At 33.4% G+C, this 20575-nt stretch overlaps 1 protein-coding gene across 1 annotated transcript in view; it reads right to left on the reverse strand.

Annotated features, from left to right (window-relative positions):
• The window catches only part of NEK1 (NIMA related kinase 1), a 117674-nt gene that overhangs the window by 87307 nt on the left and 9792 nt on the right, over positions 1 to 20575 (reverse strand). The window contains exons 4-11 of the mRNA XM_069493756.1: positions 15567 to 15664; positions 12725 to 12808; positions 11777 to 11844; positions 10970 to 11056; positions 9845 to 9899; positions 7204 to 7404; positions 3115 to 3175; positions 96 to 247 (exon numbers count right to left, since the gene is read on the reverse strand). Of these exons, the coding sequence (XP_069349857.1) occupies positions 96 to 247; positions 3115 to 3175; positions 7204 to 7404; positions 9845 to 9899; positions 10970 to 11056; positions 11777 to 11844; positions 12725 to 12808; positions 15567 to 15664 (806 nt within the window). The remainder of the gene's footprint in view (positions 1 to 95; positions 248 to 3114; positions 3176 to 7203; positions 7405 to 9844; positions 9900 to 10969; positions 11057 to 11776; positions 11845 to 12724; positions 12809 to 15566; positions 15665 to 20575) is intronic.

The following is a 20575-nucleotide window of genomic DNA, read 5'->3' on the forward strand; positions in this document are numbered from 1 at the left end:
AACAATCCTAAGAAATATCAGGATTAACTGAATTGAGCTGCAATAAAATAAGGTAAAAATGAATTACAAACTAACAGTTTGTAACGTGATCATACCTGTTTATGTTTTTGGAGTGGCTTCTTTTCATGTAATTTCTTATCTCCATTTTTCTTATAGGTTAAAGGTACTCCATATTTAGCAGCGGGTTTTGTAATTTTCTGAGCGGGTACAACAGAAACCAAGCTTTGTCCTGAAGCTGGTCTTTTAGCTACATGAAAAGACAGAAAGCATTTTTTCTAGCAGTTCTTCCTATTAAATCTTTAATTTCAAAATTCTTCAAGATAGTACTTTTCATTTTCACAATCATTGACAACATTGGAAACTTTTCATCGAATATCATATTCATTCCTTAGCATTTATCAATACCTTAACTATTTTACACTAAAGCTATTTTTTGAAAGAAGCAAAAAGCCAAACTCTCTAAGATGTTGAAGTTTCTCATATTAAAAAAAGAACAGCCCTAAAATTGATTGTGGGTGATGGCTGCACATTTCTGTGAATATACTAAAAAAACATTTAATTGTATACTCTAAATGCGTAATTACATCAATAAAGCTATTAAAAAATAAATTTTAAAAATTCACATTTTAGAAATTACTTTCAAAGTCAGAAGACAATCAAGAGCAACTGTAAGCATGAAGTACATCACTACATGCAATTTTTTCCTTCATGTATAGTCTGAGTGATATCCATCCCTACAGACTCACTGAAGAACACACACCTTAAAACAATCATTATAACTTAACGTTTCACAAAACAGGTACCTTTATACACCGTTAAGGGAAAGAATAAATTGGTCAAACTTTCTGGAGGGCAATCCATATCAAGAACACTATTTATGAACTGATTTTAAAGAAATAATCAGAGATACAAAACTTTATGTAGCCTGCAGCATTATTTATTTAACCCTTATTGAAGCCTAGATGAGGTTGTCTTAGAACGATAAGTTGAAGAAAAATAAAGTATTAATTAAAAGAAAATTCTATTTATTCATATCTCTGAAGAATATTAAAGGAAGTCAAGAGCCTACATAGTCTATAGTCTACCTAAACCCTTACCAAAACCTTCTTTCCTCTGCTATTGTCCACATCTGCTAAGGTACCCCTCTGCTCAACCTCCCCCAAAGCCAGAGTAGCAGCTTCCTTTCTTCCTCTTTCAGCCTGCTCTCTAGCTCAGGATTTTATCATATGCTAATTCAATTTAAAGCAATCTCTTCTAACAAGTATTCTTCCTTTTCAGGACAGGAAAGGAGAAAAAAAATTTTAACTGGTAGTTCACAATGAAACCCTATCATTAAACTCAGTTCTTCAAAGAAAATTTAATTGTATTAATTATATAATAGCATGAATTAAAAGAAATAAAACTTTATAACACAATCCCAATTTTCAGTCATTATGCATATGTTATCACAGAAAAAATATATCAAACAGAACAGTGTGTGTTAAAAATGGGGTAATTTTTTCTTTAAAAAATTTTTATAATGAATTCATTTTTCAAATAATTTAGTAAATTCTTATAAAAATAAAAATAATATTAGCCATTTGATTGGCATTTTAGAAATGCAGAAGTAATTTGTGTCAAAAACATAGGATACACAGGATATAGTGTTATAGGGTAAGGTTTTCCAAACACGTACTCCAACTGTATCTTGACCCAGGAACTAGGAATTGTGAGGAAAAAAAATTTCTCTTTGAGAGTTCAACTGTGTGATCCAATATAGAACTCATATATATAATGTATTCAATATATATTATATATTAATATGAACATATATTCTGTATATAATTTATACAATATAGAACTCATATATACAAAATAACAATACTGTCACCTGGCTAAATGTATTAATATAACCAAAGAAATACTGTGTATCCCAGAAAAGGGACTAGAGGCACAAAAGCATAAAAATGAAGATTCCTAAGAGACAGATACAAACAGTTCCCATCCACTTTACAGAGAAGGAGGAGAATTACTCATCTGATTTTTGAGCATTTCTCAAGCTCAGACAAGGCTACCTATAGTATGAAGTTTAATGTGGGGACCCGGAGGCCACAAAGTAATTATAGACCCATCAGCAATTCCACTTCTATTTTTGCTCCATGCTATTAAACATTTCATTCATCCAATTCCTCTTACCACAAATAACTTTCTAATTCCTATGTAGATTTATCCACATGGAAAGAACATGCTGACATTGGGTGTTTCTGGGTTTTGTGACAAAGAGACTTTTGATTATGATTTGACTTCTTATAAAGCTAGACTGCCTGGAGAGCCATGCTGATTCTGCTGTGTGTCTCCGTCTTTTGTGAAGTTTGTTTACAGCAAGTTGATTTCTCATGGACTAGTGGCCTCTGCACAAGGAGAAGATGAGTCCAAGGTCTTTAAGAAGGGCTAAGTGCAGTTTGCCTTCCTGAGAAAACACTGCCATACCACTTCCAGTTTAGATGGACTCATTTTTATGATACAGTGTTTATTTTTATTAATTTACTCAAATTCAAAATGGAGAACATGCAAATGTTTGAAAACCAATACACTCTTCATATATTAAATAACTTCCACTGATTTTAGAAATCCATTCTGAAATCATGTTATGCAAAAATAATAATTTCTCTCTTACACAGATACATGAGTATACATACACATAGTATATAACCATATCTGCAAATATTCGAGTGTCACTGGTCACATTATTTCAAAGAAAACTTGTCTTTGGTAAAGTGCTCGACTCCACATTAATTTACTTTGTAAAATTTTAGAATATGATGTATTTCTCAAAGAAAAATATTCTATAAAGATTTACAGCTAATTTGAACATTTTCTAATTCTATAACAATGTTCTCAAAGAGACAAGATTTCAAGCCAGATTTCTTTTAAATAAGATGGATAAAAAATAAAAATTTTGTTATCAGAAAGTGTTGTATATTGCCATATATCATACATAATTCTAAGAGGCATTTGCTCTGGATTAAATTTATCCTACAATTATCCCAACTTATTATATCTACATATATTTCCAGTATAATTAGACTTGGTGATTGCAAACAGATGAAAGGCCTCATATTAGATTTTATTTACCTGGTATAGGCTGTGCTCCAAACTTTGAAAATGTTTTTGGACAAAATTCTTCTGCAATAAGCTTAGATTAAAAGAAAAAAAAAGTTAGAAAAGATGTTAAATTTCCAAAACAAAAAAACCTACCCATTAATCAGAATATTTTTTTCCTCTTTCAGTCATAACTATGCTGTCAAATAAACCGCACTAATTAAAACCAAGAAATCCATTCAGCAAATCCTTCTCATGCTAACTCCTTCCCAATCTTACCAATTTATTTATATTACTTCCCTGGACATGCCAGGCCCATACACTACTTGCCAGTTCCATATCTCAGCAATTTAACACAACTGCCTATCTGGAATAACCTTTATATTATGTGTGCATCCATATCCTTCATTTACTTCAAAACTACTGAAGAATAATTTCATTATCAAAGAAGCTCTCTCAGAGTAACTCTCTGAGTTGTGTTAACTTTACTCTGAATCCTCTCAGCATCTCCAATGAGTTCACACTTGTAACTGTAAACGTTATTGGATAAATACTTGAATACCCTTATATAACAAATTTCTCTTTTTAATATTACTATAAATACTCCATTACTTATTCCTCAGCATTTGTAAACATATTTTGAGAAGCAAAAATCATTCACATTTCCTGCAAGTAACTTTCTCTCCTTACTCTATTTTTGTCCTAAGTGCAAAACCATGATACCAACAAAGAGTTAGATTAAGCTTGCTTTTTTCTTACTGGGTGGGAAAAAAAGGCAAGTGGGTTTTCTCTTTTTTCAAAAAAACTAAAGCCTGGTGGGAGAACATTCCTACAGTAACAGTGGACCAGACACTCCAACAGGCAAAAATCCATGACCTGAGATGGTTTTCTTTCCCATTAAGGAGATTCCTACCACAGTAGCTCTCAAAAGTCTCATACTAGCAGTATCAGCATCACCTAGAATTTACTATATATGCGAACTGCCAGGCTCAACCTCAGAATTATTGAAACAGAGACTGTGGTGGTAGGACCCAGCAATGCCCTCTAGGTGATTCTGATGTGTGCTAAAGTTTAAGAACCACTGCACTAAAGGCTGTACCTCATATGTAAGTGAAGGTCTGGCTCAAAGGCACTCAGAGCAGCTATGTGAATGTGTTTTCTCTTCCGAACACATGCACTTTTTTCGTTTCTTTTTCTTTCTTTCTTTTCTTTTCTTTTTTTTTTTTGAGACAGAGTCTCACTCTGTTGCCTGGGCTAGAGTGCCGTGGCATCAGCCTATCTCACAGCAACCTCAAACTCCTGGGCTCAAGCGATCCTCCTGCCTCAGCCTCCTGAGTAGCTGGGACGACAGGCATGCGCCACCGTGCCTGGCTAATTTTTTGCTGTATATATTTTTAGCAGTCCAGCTAATTTCTTTCTATTTTTAGTAGAGATGGGGTCTCGCTCTTGCTCAGGCTGGTCTCAAACTCCTGAGCTCAAACGATCCGCCCGTCTCGGCCTCCCAGAGTGCTAGGATTACAGGCGTGAGCCGCAGCACCTGGCCTTCCGTTTCTTTTTCTTGGAAGAAAGCAGGTGGCTTGTGATCTTCAGCTTGTCCTAAAACTGAATACTTTCTTCTGTTTAAGTATGAATCTTTCTTTTCGCTTGTGTTAATGCTCATATGAACTGAGAGCTGGGGCATGTAGCATCCAAGAAGATCCTGAAATCTCTATTCTGTGCTGTCCATATATGTGCTGTCCAACATAGTCGCCACTACCCATATACATGGCTATTTGAATTAAAATTAAAAATAAATAACATATATAGAAATTCAGGTCCTCAGTCACACCAGCCACATTTCAAGTGCACACTAACCACATATGGCCAGTGGCTACAATATTGGGCAATGCAGATATAGAACATTTTGATCATCAGAGCGTTGCTCTATGGGACAGCACCTGTATTCCTAACGAATCAGAACTTATCCATGATTTGTCAAGCCACATCTAGGAAGAAGTTGCCAGGGTGTGCAAGACTGAAAACTACACCCTAGCAACCTTAGGTGACAGCACTGAGTGAATTTAGATATTAAAAATAAAAACTGGGGCCGGGTGTGGTGGCTCAGGCCTGTAATCCTAGCACTCTGGGAGGCCGAGGCGGGTGGATCGTTTGAGCTCAGGGGTTTGAGACCAGCCTGAGCAAGAGCAAGACCCCGCCTCTACTAAAAAAATAGAAAGAAATTATCTGGACAACTAAAAATATGTAGACAAAAATTAGCCAGGCATGGTGGCGCATGCCTGTCATCCCAGCTACTCGGGAGGTTGAGGCAGGAGGATCGCTTGAGCCCAGCAGTTTGAAGTTGCTGTGAGCTGACGCCACGGCACTCTATTACCCCGGGCAACAGAGTGAGACTCTGTCTCAAAAAATTAATTAATTAAATAAATAAAATAAAAACTGTGTGAAGCATTATAGTGATACTGGAAATAATAGTTCATATGTTATGGTAAAGCTCACAAATTGTTTAAAAGTTATAGCCTTAAATAAAGGTTTCCATGCAGAATGAAATCTAAGCGGTACTTAAATAGCAACAAGGGTCTATGTATATACTAAACATGTAATGTCAAATACTCCATTTGTTAATAACTGTCAACCACTCCCTTTTCTTTCCATATTATAAGTGTTATGTATTTCAGGCTATCGTATTTTCTCTTTCATTGCCAGCTAACTGAATTCCAGTACTTCCCCCTTGAGACTGAATGTCCTAACTGCTGGTATGGGGGAAAGAAACTCAGCAAAACTAAATGAAGTCATTGTTTCTTCTCTAGTAGCTGCCAAAAAAACAATAGTACACTGCATCACAAAACTGTCCTCACAAATGTTATTTACAACAAAGGCATCTTGTAAGACACCCACCTTTCAGAGGTTGTTGTTATATCCTATACAAGTAGCCTTTGACCTTCAAATTTCAATTGGCTTTCTTGCTTACTAACACATTCTCCTGGTAGTAATAGTTAAATCCACATCTCTGTTTTCTGAAGAGTATTTGTTCATATAAATTAAGCCAGAAGGATATATCATATTTATTTCTCCTCCCACAAGCACATAAAAGTAATAAAACTATGATTTTGCTAGATATCTTATTTACAAAAGAGTTTAATGGTGATTATTCAAATAAACAAAGGCCACACTAAACATGAAAAGTAAAATAATTCCATCTTTAGGTGATCACATTTTTATAAATAACTTATATCAACTGATTGTTTTATAAATCTTGTCAAGTTAAAATTTAATTCAACCCAATATTTATTATGCACCTATATGTGAGCACTAGAGGAAAAATCATGAGTCAACAATCCAGTATACATACACATAAACGATTTCCAGTCATTTCCTATCAAACAGAATATAATTATATAAATTATGTTGATAATATATTTATATTAGTATAATAAATTGATGTTGATAACATTTAATATAGCGAATATTTTGAGCCACTTATGTGCTAGACATGAAGCACTATATGTGCATTATCACTTAATTCTCATAACAACCTTAGGATACGGATACCTTTATAATCCCATTGCTCACGGGTGAGGAAAGTGAAGCTCAGAAAGGTTTAATAATTTTACAGTTAGAAATCCAAAGAACGCTAGGTATGGTGGCTCACCCCTGTAATCCTAGCACTCCGGGAAGCTGAGGAGGGAGAATTACTTGAGGTCAGGAGTTCAAGACCAGCCTGAGCAAGAGACCCCATTTCTACCAAAAATAGAAAAATTAGCTGGTGTGGTGGCACGTGACTATAGTCCCAGATAATTGGGAGGCTGGGGCAGAAGGATGGCTTGAGCCCAGGAGTTTGAGATTGCAGTGAGCTATGATGATGCCACTGTACTCTACAAGAGAGTGAGACTCTGTCTCAAAAAAAAAAAAAAAAAAAAAGAAATCCAAAGAACACAGAAATGATGCACAACAGGAAAGAAAACAGGAAGAAAAAGTCATCTAAGAACAGAAAGGAAGGTGATGCCAGTGTTGCTTGACAAGGGCCACCATTCCCCCAACGTTCCGATGTAGTCTCCTTAAAAATGGAGGGCACATCCCAGTAAGCAACGTAACCCTACTGTCTAATCGTACCGGGAAACAACATACCTGAGGGGAGAGAAACTTTTCAATGCGTTTGGCTATAAAACCTTTCTCCAATATGGAGTTGACTGATGGTCTATCCCTAGGATTTCTCTTAAATAACTGAGAGAGTAAACTGCGGAGATCATAGGAATAATGCAAAGACACCGGTGGGAAAGATCCGGATATTATCTTCAGCACCAGGTTTTTCATGCTGCCAGCTTCAAACTAAAATCCAGAAAATAAATCAACACATATGAAACATATACAAACTGAAACCAGGAATATCAGCAATAATAAACATTAACAATTCTTTTCCTATCAATATACGATCCTCTTTTAAATAATTTAATCAGACTATGTTCATTAGAGAAAAGTTTACTTGGTTATAAATGTATTTCAAAGAGCGTATCGGTCCTCAAAAAAATAAAATGTTATAACTTGCTGTAAGAGTAATTTTTACTTATTTAAAATGCTAAAAGATGGGCTGTAGGTATTATATAAACCATGACAATAATCAAGATGGTAAAAGATTATTCCTTACAGGTAGCAAAATCAGGGCCAAAAAACCACAAGGGAGGAAAAAAACCAACCTAGTGCTCTTCATTTAAGACCTGCCTTCCTGGCTGGGCCCCGTGGCTCACGCCTGTCATCCGAGCACCCTGGGAGGCTGATTGCTTGAGCTCAGGAGTTGGAGACCAGCCTAAGCAAGAACAAGAACCATCTCTACTAAAAACAGACAAATTAGCCAGGCGTCATGGCACATGCCTGTAGTCCCATCTACTCAGCGGGCTGAGGCAGGAGGATCCTTGAGCCCAGGAGTTTTAGGTTGCAGTGGGCTATGATGATGCCCTGCACTTTACCCTGGTGACAGAGAAGACTCTGTCTCAAAAAAAAAAAAAAAAAAAAAAGAGGCCTGCTTTCCTGTGCCTCTGCTAGAATGACTAGAACAAGAAATTAACTACAGAACTAAAACTTATTTGCAGAAAACATAATAAGTAAATTACTTTTCTTTTAGACAGTGCTCATTATAATTTTTGTGTGTATGATTGATTCTCCCAAAAGCTTTGGAATCAGCAATGTGGAAAACACCCAAGGGGGATATAAGCTTTATTAACAGGAATGTATTTTTTAGGATTAAACACAATACAAACTCTAACTGATGTAAAAAGAAAAGAGGTAGGGCAGTTTAAATCTAAAGATTTCATTTTGAAAGAAGGTAAAATTAAGCTTTCGATATCCCAACTAAAATAGTCTAGAACAACAGTTGTACAATGTTGAGATCTTCTTAATATACACATTAAGAAAATAAAATGCACTATAAATTAGGCATAAGTGATTATCACAAGAGTTTTATTAAATGTTGGGCTCTCCTAAATGTCATTCAGTTTATAAAAATTTGAGTAGAAATGTCTGTGCACCTACACAGGAATCTTAAATGCAGAAAAGATAAAGTTCTCCATTCCTTTACTCTAATGAACTTTCATTTTTCTCTCAACTGACATGCTTTTCACAAATAATGGTTGGTAAATTACTTAATTTCATATGTCTTAAAACTCATGTTACCTAAGAGTAAACAATTCCAAAACACAGGAGCAATGGTGAAAGAACAATGTAGATGAAAAGATTTAAAACAAAACAAAACAAACCAACAAAACACCACCACTGGTTTAAACCTAAAATGACTGTGTCACAGAAAAAAACTGACCAATTCCTTCAGATACATATCTAACAACCACTGTCCCACATCATGTTGGCAGCCTATGCTTTTTTCCTTAAAATAAAAAATCTAAGGCAAAAGAGAAGAATATGCAACCATTAAAAAGAATGACAAGGAAAAATATTTCCCAAATAATATCAAGCAATAAAAGCAGGCTATGAAACTGCTCATATAGTATAATCAAACTTTTGGGGAGGAAAAAAGCCAAATTCATTTTATAAATTAATCTAGTTGATAGAATAAAGCCTAGAGAGAAACAACAAAATATTATAGGTAGTTGTTACTGACTGAAAGAATTGCTTGTGATATTTATTCACTTCTTTATATTTTTTATGTATTTTCTGAAGTTTTATGTAATTAAAATACATTATTGTTTAATCAGTGGGGGAAACATCTTTATCACTTTCCATTTCAAAAATCCTTTTTTTTTTTCAAACCTATTTAGGACAAGAACTCTTCCTTTTTGGTATGTTAAATGTTATTTCAAAAGAGTCTCCAAAGTAAACATTTTAAATACTCTAAAGAATTGATAAAATCCTTCAATGAGCATGTTGGAAGTTCTTTAAATAACTCAATTCCAAACTTAAATAACTTCGGTGTATTAAGAGAATTTGCTAAAATGAAACTAATAAAATTTGTTAAGCTAAAATATCAAAACCATATAAATGAATTTAACATTAAGAAAAGAGCAAAATTTATTTCTGTCATTAGAAACAATTTTCTGGAAAAAATATGAAATATAATATATAACATATATTACATAAGCATATATATTAAGGGAAAATCAATTTACATTTCAGTAAAGATGAGAAATTTAAAAACTGACTCAGAGAAGAATTTCTACTATAAGAGGATCATCTACACGATGATACAATTGAAAAAAATAATAGAAACATTACAAACACTTTTTGACATAATTTTTGAAATATCTCAGAAACTTCTACTCACCGCATGTTTAAGTGTACACATCTCATAAAGGACACAGCCCAGAGCCCAAATGTCACTAGAGGAGACAAAAATGAGAAATATCCTCTCAGTGTCAGAAAGTACTTATAAAATTTTTTCATTTAAAGGAAACATAAATGGCAAGAAAATGTTTTAGAAAATCATATGCTACATAAAACATTTCCTTTTAAAGAAAAACTCAAAATTTCAACCACAATCAAATGACAAAAGCAGATGTCAGATTAGGAAAACAGTTGCCCAAGCAATTGTTTTAAAGTTTCATTAAAGAAATTTAATATTTAAAAGAACAATATCAAAAAATTTCATGTACATTCTCTATAGTTATTTTTATTTCCCAAAAGTCAAACTGCTTTTTTCAATTATTTGCAAAATACCACGATTTTTTAAAATATTATAAAAACAAAATACTATTTTAATGAACATGAAAACAATATAATTTACTAAAATTAAATCTGAAAGAAATCTTCAATAGCCAACTGACCAATGTTTCTTGGTTGGAATTTTTCGATTAGAAAGAGGGAGAGAAAATAAAGGGTGATTGGCATTCAATGGCAAGACTGCTCTTCCTGACCACATATTACACAATCTGTTAGCCACAGCACAGATCAGTGATTAGGAATATGGGCTTGGAAGACAGATGACTTGTTTGGATACTGGATCTCTCATTTACTAGGCTGAAGGATTTCAAAGAAGTTACTTTACCTCTCTCTGCATTTGGCTTCCTTGTAAGGAAAGGAGGGATGACTAACACCTACATCTCACAAAATTATTATGCAGATTGAGAGTTAATACACAGAATTCAAAACAGTGCCTGGCATAAAGTAAGTGTTCAATAAATATTAGCAATAATTCAATAGGAGGTGACTATTACAAAAAGAAAGACCAAAGAAAGCACTCTATTTTCAGTTATAACTTACATAATAAAGTGATTCTATAGTTCCTTCAGCAAGGTAGTCAAATAGCCTCTAACAATTCCCCTCATTAACAAAATATTTATATATATAGATGTGCATTACTGATTTTAGAAAATTATATTCTGAAGGTTAATAAATATAGTATAACAGATTTAAAGGAAGTATATCATATAATGAACATCATTTTAAATACCTTTTATTATTATAAGGTTTGTTTTCACAGATTTCAGGTGACAAGTAGTATGGAGTGCCTATACAAGTTCGAGCCAGCTCTACAGTACTAGAACAGAAAGAAAATTACTGGAGAAGCTTAAGATACAATCATGTGCCACGTAATGATGTTTCTGTCAATGACAGACATGCATATAATACAGTAGTTCCATAAGATTACAATGGACCTGAAATATTCCTATCATCTAGTGACATCATGGCTGTCATAATGTCGTAACGCGATTACTTTATTTTTTAACAAATTTAGTGTAGCCTAAGTGTACAATATTTGTAAAGTCCACAGTAGCATATACTAATGTCCTTCACATTCACTCACCACTTGACTCACCCAGAGCAACTTCCAGTCCTTGTAAGCTACTTTCATGGTAAATGCCCTATACAGGTGTACCATTTTCTATCTTTTATACCATATTTTTACTCTATTTTTTCTATGTTTAGATATACAAATATTTACCATTGTATTACAACTGCTTACAGTATTACTATAGTAAAACGCTGTACACGTTTGTAGTCTAAGAGCAATAGGCTATATCACATAGCCTAGGCAGGTAGCAGGCTACACTGTATAGGTTTGTGTAAGTACACTAAGTACACTCTATGATTTTTGCATAATGAAATCACCTAATGATGCATTTTTCAGAAAGTATCCTCATTGTTAAGTGATATATGAATGTGTTTAAAGATATTACAAATTATCACATGTACCTCATCATGAACTAAAGTTTCACTAACCACATTATATCAAAACAATTTAAAACTGATATGTTACCTATTAAGAACTCTAGCAATTCCAAAATCTCCAAGTTGTACCGTTCCATCTTTGGTTAAAAATATGTTCTGTAAAAGACAGGAAAAAAAAAACCCCAGAAATATCGTTACTGTCCAGGTGTGAGCCAACAACAGTTTTTATCAAAATTAATCCAATTAAAAAATAATGCTGGTGTAGCTGGATGCCCACATGAAAAAGAATAAACGTAGTTCCCTACCTCAAACCATACACAAAAATTAACTCAAAATGGATTCTAGATCTAAATAAAGAACTAAAATATAAAACTCCTAAAGAAAAATAAGAGTAAACCCTCATGCCCTTGGGTTAGGCAATAGTTCCTTAGACACTAAAAACACAGGCAAAAAAAGAATAAAATAGATAAACTAGAATTCATCAAAATTAAAAACTTTTCTCTACCAAAGAACACTCTCAAGAAAACAGACAACCCACATGATGGGAGAAAATATTTGCAAATCATGTATCTGACAAGGGACTTGTATCAAGAAAAAGAACTCTTATAACTCAACAACAGCAAAAAGACAAATAACCTAATTTAGAAATGGGCAAAAGGAACATATTGTATGGTTTTCATTTATATAAAATGTCCAGAATAGGCAAATCCATATAGACAGAAAGTAAAGTTAGTGGTTGCCAGCGTCTAGGCGGAGGGGGAATGGGAAATGACTACTAACGGGTACGGGGTTTCTTTTTGGAGTGACAAAAATGTGCTGGAATTTTTAGAGAGTGGGAGTTGAGGGAAATAATTTTTGTGTATAGGAAGTAAGCAGATCTAACACAGGATGCAGATGAAGAGGATTTCTAGGATAAGAGTAAAGGGAGCAGACATAATCTGATGCACACTGAATCAGGTTCAAAATTTGTGGCTCAAGACAATTAAGGCTCCATGTCCTTATCCATTTAGAAGTTACTGGTGACAGAATAACATACCTGTGATTTTATGTCTCGATGAAGAATTTTTCTATCATGTACATGTTTCAGGGCCAGACATATCTGTACAAACCAGTCTAAAATCTAGGAAGAAAAATCATATCTGTCATTTCTTTCAAAATTTATATTTCATACTCATCTTTCCTTGACCATTAAAAGAATTCAGGAAAATTTTGGGTTGAGAGGAACTAAATCCTTAAAAATTTTAGGCTACAATTTCTTTTCATTTTGTACTCACTAACATTAAATAGATATTTAAGCCAACTGACACACAATATGTACAGAGCACATACTAAATCTAAAATATAAGAGACTGCTACTGAGTCATCACTTATAAACCAATATAAATATGGAAAGAAACTTTGAGAGTGAAAAATGGAAATAATTTATATTGTATAATAGTATGATGCTGGGTAATTCTTCTTTGTTTTTAAATGTATCTTTTTTCTATAATGCTTTCTTTAAATATAAATAAAAATCACAAGAGGAAAAAAAACAGGCTGAAAAACTGGAAAATATCTCTGATTTTTTTCTCTTCCCACATTCGCTATATAAACACTCACTTTGGAATTGGCCACCTACAAGTAAAAAGATGTCTAATCTCACTCCTAACACCAAAATAATTCCAAGTGGATGTATTTTTAATCATAAAAAATTAAACCATAAAATAATTAAAGCAAATACATGTTAATTTTCTACAATCTTTGAACCAGGACTTTCAAAACAAGACATAAAACCCTCAAGTCACAAGAAAAAGACTGATGAAGTTGACTATAAAATTTAAAACATCTGCATGGCAAAATATATAATCAAGTTTAATAATGATTTGAGAAAATATCTGCAGCATAATTGATAGATTGCTAATCTCAAATATGCAAAAGTTCTTCCAAATCACTGAGAAAAATACTGGCGGCCAAAATAAGAAATGGACAATAGACTGAAAAGGCAAATTATGTAGGAACAAAAGGCCAAAAAACACATACACAAAATATACCTGCATATACAAACTATTAACTCTACATAATCGTGTTTGTGTGAAGAAAGGAAGCACAGAGAAGGACAGCCACCAGTTAATATTGTTTACCTCAGGGACGTGGATTTGCAGAAGATGGAATGAAAGATAACAGCTTTAATTTTTACTCTATCTGTTCAGTAGTTTTTTAGAAAAAGAATATTACATTTAAAATAATCAAATTAATTTTTAAAATAATTTTCTTTCACTTAAGTGAAATAACTTAGCAAGAGAAAGTCAAATACAGTAAGTTCTCACTTATAACTGGAAGCTAATAAAGAGTACACATGGACATAGAGAGTGGAATGACAGACACTGAGGACTTGTAAGTGTGGGATGAGAAATTACCTAATGGGTACTATGTGCACTAATCAGGTGAGGGTTACACAAAAAGCCCAGATTTCACCACTACGCAAAATATCCATGTAACAAATCTACACATGTACCACATAAGTCAATAAAAATAATAATTAAAAAAAAGAAATAGGGTGCAAGGATAAAAGAGAAAAAGAAACAAAAAAGCACAAGGCTTTGCTGGAATGAAATATAATGCAGCTATTAAAACTAATATAACTGATCTATGTAGATTGACGTGTAAAGACAATCAAGACAAATTTTTCAGTGACAAAAGCAAGACAGAGCATGGCATGTATAATATCCCATTTCTGAATGTTTGTGTCTTGGTGTATATATGTATACACGCAAATATGAAAAGGGAAGTGTGGAAGAGTACCCCAAACTAAAAACCGGTAATCTCAGGGACAGAAGAGCAAGGGAAGAAGACTTTCCATTTCTGAATATTTTAATGCTTTTACAATTTATTTTAAATTTATAAAAATAAATTTTTATAAACTTCGGAGTTAGAAGTAGGTTCAAACACTGACTATGTGATTTTGGGCAAGTTACTTAACCTTTCTTAGATTCCCTTATCTATTATGTAGAAAAAACTACACCAATTCATGGGGTTATAAAAATTAAAAGAGAAAACAAATACAACACTCCTAGAACTGTGCCGCCTCCATTCCCCTAGGTAAAAGAAGGCAATTAATATTAAGAATGGGTGATAATGAGAAATGCATCAAGAATTTAAAGAGGGAAAAGATCACAGAAGATTAGTTATGAAAAATTCAAAGAATCTAGGACTTGAATATTTTTTAAAAATGGTAGACCATAGAGAGTTGGGGAGAAAGTATTACCAAAATAAAATAATCAGAATAAATATACAGGAAGGAGAATGAAATGTACAAAAATGTGGCCCAATGCCTAACACAAAGTACATGCTCAATAAATATCCATTAAAATAAATGAAGAGAGGTATAGATTAGGGAATAATAGAAAAAAATAAGGCTTCTTAGGTAGGGTAGTGCCATATTTTAGAGATCCTTGAAATCAAAACAGAAATTACATTTAGTGTAGTTGCCAATGCAAGGCTTTTAGAGCTGGAGTTAACTGGCAAAGCCACATTTTAGAAAGATACTATCTGGCAGCGGTAAGCAAGACTGACAGGATAAACGATAATTAACCAGTTATAATGAATAATTAAGTTATATCCATAGACATATATATGCACACACACACACACACACACACACACTGCATATAACATACATTCCACAAATAACAACATATTACTACAGACTGGAAGTGAGATGGGGAACTGAACAAAGGTGAGAGCTAATTAGATGGAAACTTGACTAAGATATCGGATATGATACTAAACTGCCCTAGTAATTACAAGTAGCATTTGTAGTTTAAAACACATATATAAGCAAACAAACTTTGAGCTACTTCTCAGTAAGGGAGTAAGTCATCTCCTACATGCTAACTTACCTGATCCTCTTGAAACAAAATGCCTTTCTGAGCGTTTATTCGTTTAAACAGGTCCCCTCCTTCACAGTAATCCATCACAATGTAGAGAGAGCCATTTTCTACAAAACATAACGTTACATTCCATTTTAAAAAAGGAATATCAAAAGCATAGCTAAATTAAAGGTACTGACAGTTTCACTAAACAGCATCAGCTAAGCAAAAAAACAGGACCACATTCAAAAGAACTAGGGTACAAAGTCAAGATGCACTGGTCACACAGATTGGGCAACGACAGGTTAACAGGTAGCTCCATCACTAGTGATTTCTCCACCAAGAATACACCATCCTATTGGACAGTGGTGTTCACACTGACCTAGACATCTCTGGAACATAGAGAAAATGTAGATAGATATATTTGATTTCATTCAATAGATACATTTTCTTCAACATCAAATATAAAATCATGTATTCCTACCAATATGTCAGAGATAGGATACCTTAGTTTCCAACTGACCATTAATTTTCAACTTTGTTTCATCTACTTGAATCATTTATTAAACAAATATAATAATAAATGCTGTGATAAACTATGAGGATTCAACAGTGAATACGACACAGTCTCTACTCTCTTAAAGCTTTCTTTGATTTTACTTTCTTTTTACAAGAATTATATACAATTTGTGAATCAACATGAAGATGGGCAACTGTCCCTTTTACCTTTATGTCTCAGTCCACAGAGAGAGGGACTTCTATGCCTCTTTTCATGCGTAGAAAGGACAAGAAAGACACTTTTAATAATTCTCTCCACCCTTTCCTTCTTCTCCAGTTAGGAAGAATGACCAGTATCACTTCAAATGTTTACTGAACCACTACTTACCAGTGAGACTGTCACAATTCAAAGAACACTCTTCCCAATTTTCACTTCTTTTACTATCTGTGCTGTGACCTTATTTCCAGTAGTACTTATTTCTTACACCTCGTGGTGGTTTTCTTGTCACTCATGATCTGTATATCCTCTTTTGAGATACTGCTTATAATGTCTCACTGGGATTAGGAACCTATGCGACTAAGCTAACTAAGAATCTGCAGGACTATTTATGATGGACATGAAAAGATCATCCAAATACAATGTGAGAAATTACGTGAAAAGAAAACCTCTAGAAACTGTATAATTCACTATTTATAAAAAAATATATGTAAGATGTTACCATTTATGTAGTATAAGAGACAAAAAGCAAAAAAATACATGCAGTATGTATCATTTAGGTATGCTTGTTAATGCTTAGACTATTTCTGGAAGGAAGTATAAGACAGTGGTTATCAGTCTAAGAAAGGAGCATACAGGGCTCAAAGATGGGGGGAAAAAAGACAAATTTTTTACTGTCTTGTGTAACAGTTTAATTTTGTACCATATGCATGTATCAAAAGATAAAACCATCAACAGATAAAAACAAAAACTGTGGGTGTGAGTGAGAGAGGGCTGGGGAGGAAGCTAGACAGGACCTGAGACAGGGATGGAGAAGCAATCCTAGATGTGAAATGTCTGAGCTGCAGTACATGCTCTATGTAATGCTTTCTGCTGCCTAGACATTATTATTTATTTTGGGGATACTTACTTAAAATATAAGGTTAATAGAAAAGTCTTTTCTATGCAAGGGAAGCATTAATCCATTTTGTATTCCTTCAATCATTCAAACACCTGAGCACCAATTATGTGCCAGGCACTTTGCACAAGATTCTAGGAATAAAAAAGTGTAAGACATCACTACCCGTATCACCAGTCGGCCTGCACACTAATGGAAAAGACCTTCCAAAAAACAAAAACAACTGTCACCTAAAAATTACTTGAAGTTAGGGCAAGAAGACTATAATGCATGTTAGAGAATCATCAAGAGTTTAACAGAAAAACAGTAATGAGGATGTGAGTCACAACCACTCAGCAAAGCACGTGCTGTTGGTTGGCTAACCTAACAGCCAATTCTAACACCCTTCTCCCTTCACCACCTCTCACTCTAGAAGCTCAAAAAAACAACAACACACAAAACAGGCAAATGTTCTAATTCCTACTTTTACCTGTAGTTAGAGGTGGACATCGGACCTAGTTTGGCCAATAAGATTAAGAGGAACTCTGCAGAGTGGCTTCTGAGGAAGCACTTGCTTTTCTGATGAAAAGAACAGACTCAAGACAAGAGTTGCTGATGCCACCATTTCCCCTTCTTTTGGCCTTGCAGACATGAGCCTGGAGTTGCAAGAGTCATCTTGGGACAATGTGAAAAACATAAGCCTGAAAAACTTACATCCTAAAGATGTCAGAGTAGAATGACACAAAGAGCCTAGATCTTGAGGTGCCATATATGCCCTGGTTCAGGTTTGCTTATCTTTAGACTTCTTCTAAAAAAAAAAAAAAAAAAAGACTTCTTGTTAGGAAAGAGAATATCTTTCTTACTTAAGCTAAAATTGGTCAGATTTTCTGTTACTTGAAGCCAAAAGCAATCCGAATTTAGCCTCCAAGAAAAGCTTTCTTCAAGTAGGTAGATTTTGGCAGCAGCAATAGGGAAAAAGTAGAATGCTAAACCCTATCCCAATACATAAGATTCAAAAGTTTCCATTAAAGATATAAAAACTACTTTCAACACGGTAAGAAATAAAACAAATTTAAGAGAAAAAAAATAAAAACAAAAGCAATTAGAAGACAACAGCTATACACAACCAAAAACAGAGAATGATACATGAATAACAGAAGAAAATAAAAATGTATACTGGATATAAATATGTACCCAAATATACAGTGATACAAGGCAATCCCCTATTTTCTCAATGATAAAATCAAACCTTTTTACCTACATATGTTTATAAATGTTAGGGATGCAGATGAAATAGTCAGATGTATAATTATAACATTTAATATTATATTCTAATTATACATTTACATTTTACATTATATATATTTGGAAATATTTTTCTCCCTGCTCTCATGTTTTATGAAATAATTTTATCCAAACTCTTCACATGTAGATTGAAATCAGTGTGTTTTACTGATTCATCTATCAGATTTTCCCAGTATTGTACACGTGATCTTCATTTCCTTTTAAATTAACTGAAACACAGCAATTTTTAATCTGTTTAGGTTGTCATTGAAATTTATTTCCTATATGCTAATTCACATCTGCAGAATATTGACACTTTAAAAAAATCATCCTGGAGGGCTATATGCATGGTTGTCACAACATTACCATACTGTCTTTTAAATGACTTTAGAAGGCTTACAAATGGTATTGATATCTGCAATTACGACAGCAATATTAAATCCCTTTGATGCCTCCCTTTTAAACTGATTCTGCCTGAGGACCTCTATGAGCATCCAAAACTCAATGAAGTCGTCTTCCCGGAAAACATTTTGTTATTTAATATATTAAAATTTCTTGAAAGCACAACCTTATGAGAGACTTCATAATGAAGAATTAGTTTATAAGGCAAGACAACTTTCTGGCAAACAATTTTTTGGAATATTTTTCCTTATATTAAGATATACAATGTAAGAATTGAAAAAAAAATAGTGAAATGGAAATTTTTCTGAACAAAGAAAAACTAGAATCTGCAGATAGAAAGCATACAAAATGTTCCAAGAGAAACCAATTCCAAGTTATTAATACTAAGTCATATTATGGTAAATTTCAATCCTAACAAAAGAGTCCGTTGAACATCAAGGAAAGAAAAAACAAATAACTTTCAAGAAGAGGAAAAGCATCATGATGGACTCAAACTTTTCTACATACACCATTAAATTGGTATTAATCCATCAATACTTATGTGCACATATGGAAGCAACATTCATTGGGGATTGGGCAGGTAGGTGGGGGGAAGAGGGGATGGGTAAACTCACACCCAACGGGTGTGGTGCAGTGTACACTGTCTGGGGGATGAGCACACCTGTAGCTTTGACTGGGGCAGTGCAAAGGCAATTTATGTGACCAAAGCATTTGTGCCCCCATAATAATCTGAACTAGGAAAAATAAATAAAATACCTAACTGACAAAAAAAAAAAATAAAGTAAAACACGGTGACTTTTTTATTGGTTAACCCACAAAGGAGACATAAATTTGGTAACAAAAGAAAATGTATATGAAACCTAAATATAAAATTAGTTATATAAGCAAAATACTTTTTTTTTCCTGGTTTTGTCAAATAATTTATCTTTAATGAATAATTTACCTTTTGCTACCCTAATCTTTGGTCTACATTCCCACCACTGTTCTTATATAAGAAAATTTAAAATCTCGAACACATTCATTTTTCCTAAATCTCGGTCTCCAAATGTTACGTATTACCTTCTTTTCAGATTTGACCAACTAAAGGACTTTGTAGCTTAGCCAAATTTGCTTTCCAATATTAAATATTAAGGCCAAGTTTACCTCAAGCAATCTATACTGAAAAAGAAATACCTTTAGGGAGAGAACTGTATTATAAAATAAAGACTTTAAGACCCAAGAGGACTGGGACTTATTAAAAAAAAAAAAAAAATTTCTACATAAATGTTCAATGCCAGAAGACAAAATGTACTTATAAGAGAAAAAGGATTCTCAATGACACTCATTCACATGTAAATATATCAGTTACTCTCAGAAATGCAAATATTAACTACATTGAAAGACTATAGAATTCACAAATTCTTATGGAAAAACACTGATGAAATCCAGCCAACCAAGAGATGATTTCAAGTAACTCAGGTATGAGTATACTAAGCTATAAAAGAATTAACAATAGAAATCGAATCTGTTTAAATATAGAACCAAATCTAAACAACTGTAAGAATTCTAATTTGAGAACAAAAGAAATGTACAAAAATCAGTTAGTGAGGATGAACTGTAAATACACTAATTTCTTCATATCTTATGAAAAATATCCAAAATAATGTCAAAATTGGCAATTTTTAATCAACTTACTTTTTAAATATTAACAGATTCTAAATCTGTTTTCACAGGTAAACTATTTTTAATTATTCCAGGGAATAATTAAATATTTATGTTGTA

Source organism: Eulemur rufifrons, chromosome 18, assembly GCF_041146395.1.
Source record: "Eulemur rufifrons isolate Redbay chromosome 18, OSU_ERuf_1, whole genome shotgun sequence".
NCBI lineage: Eukaryota > Metazoa > Chordata > Mammalia > Primates > Lemuridae > Eulemur > Eulemur rufifrons.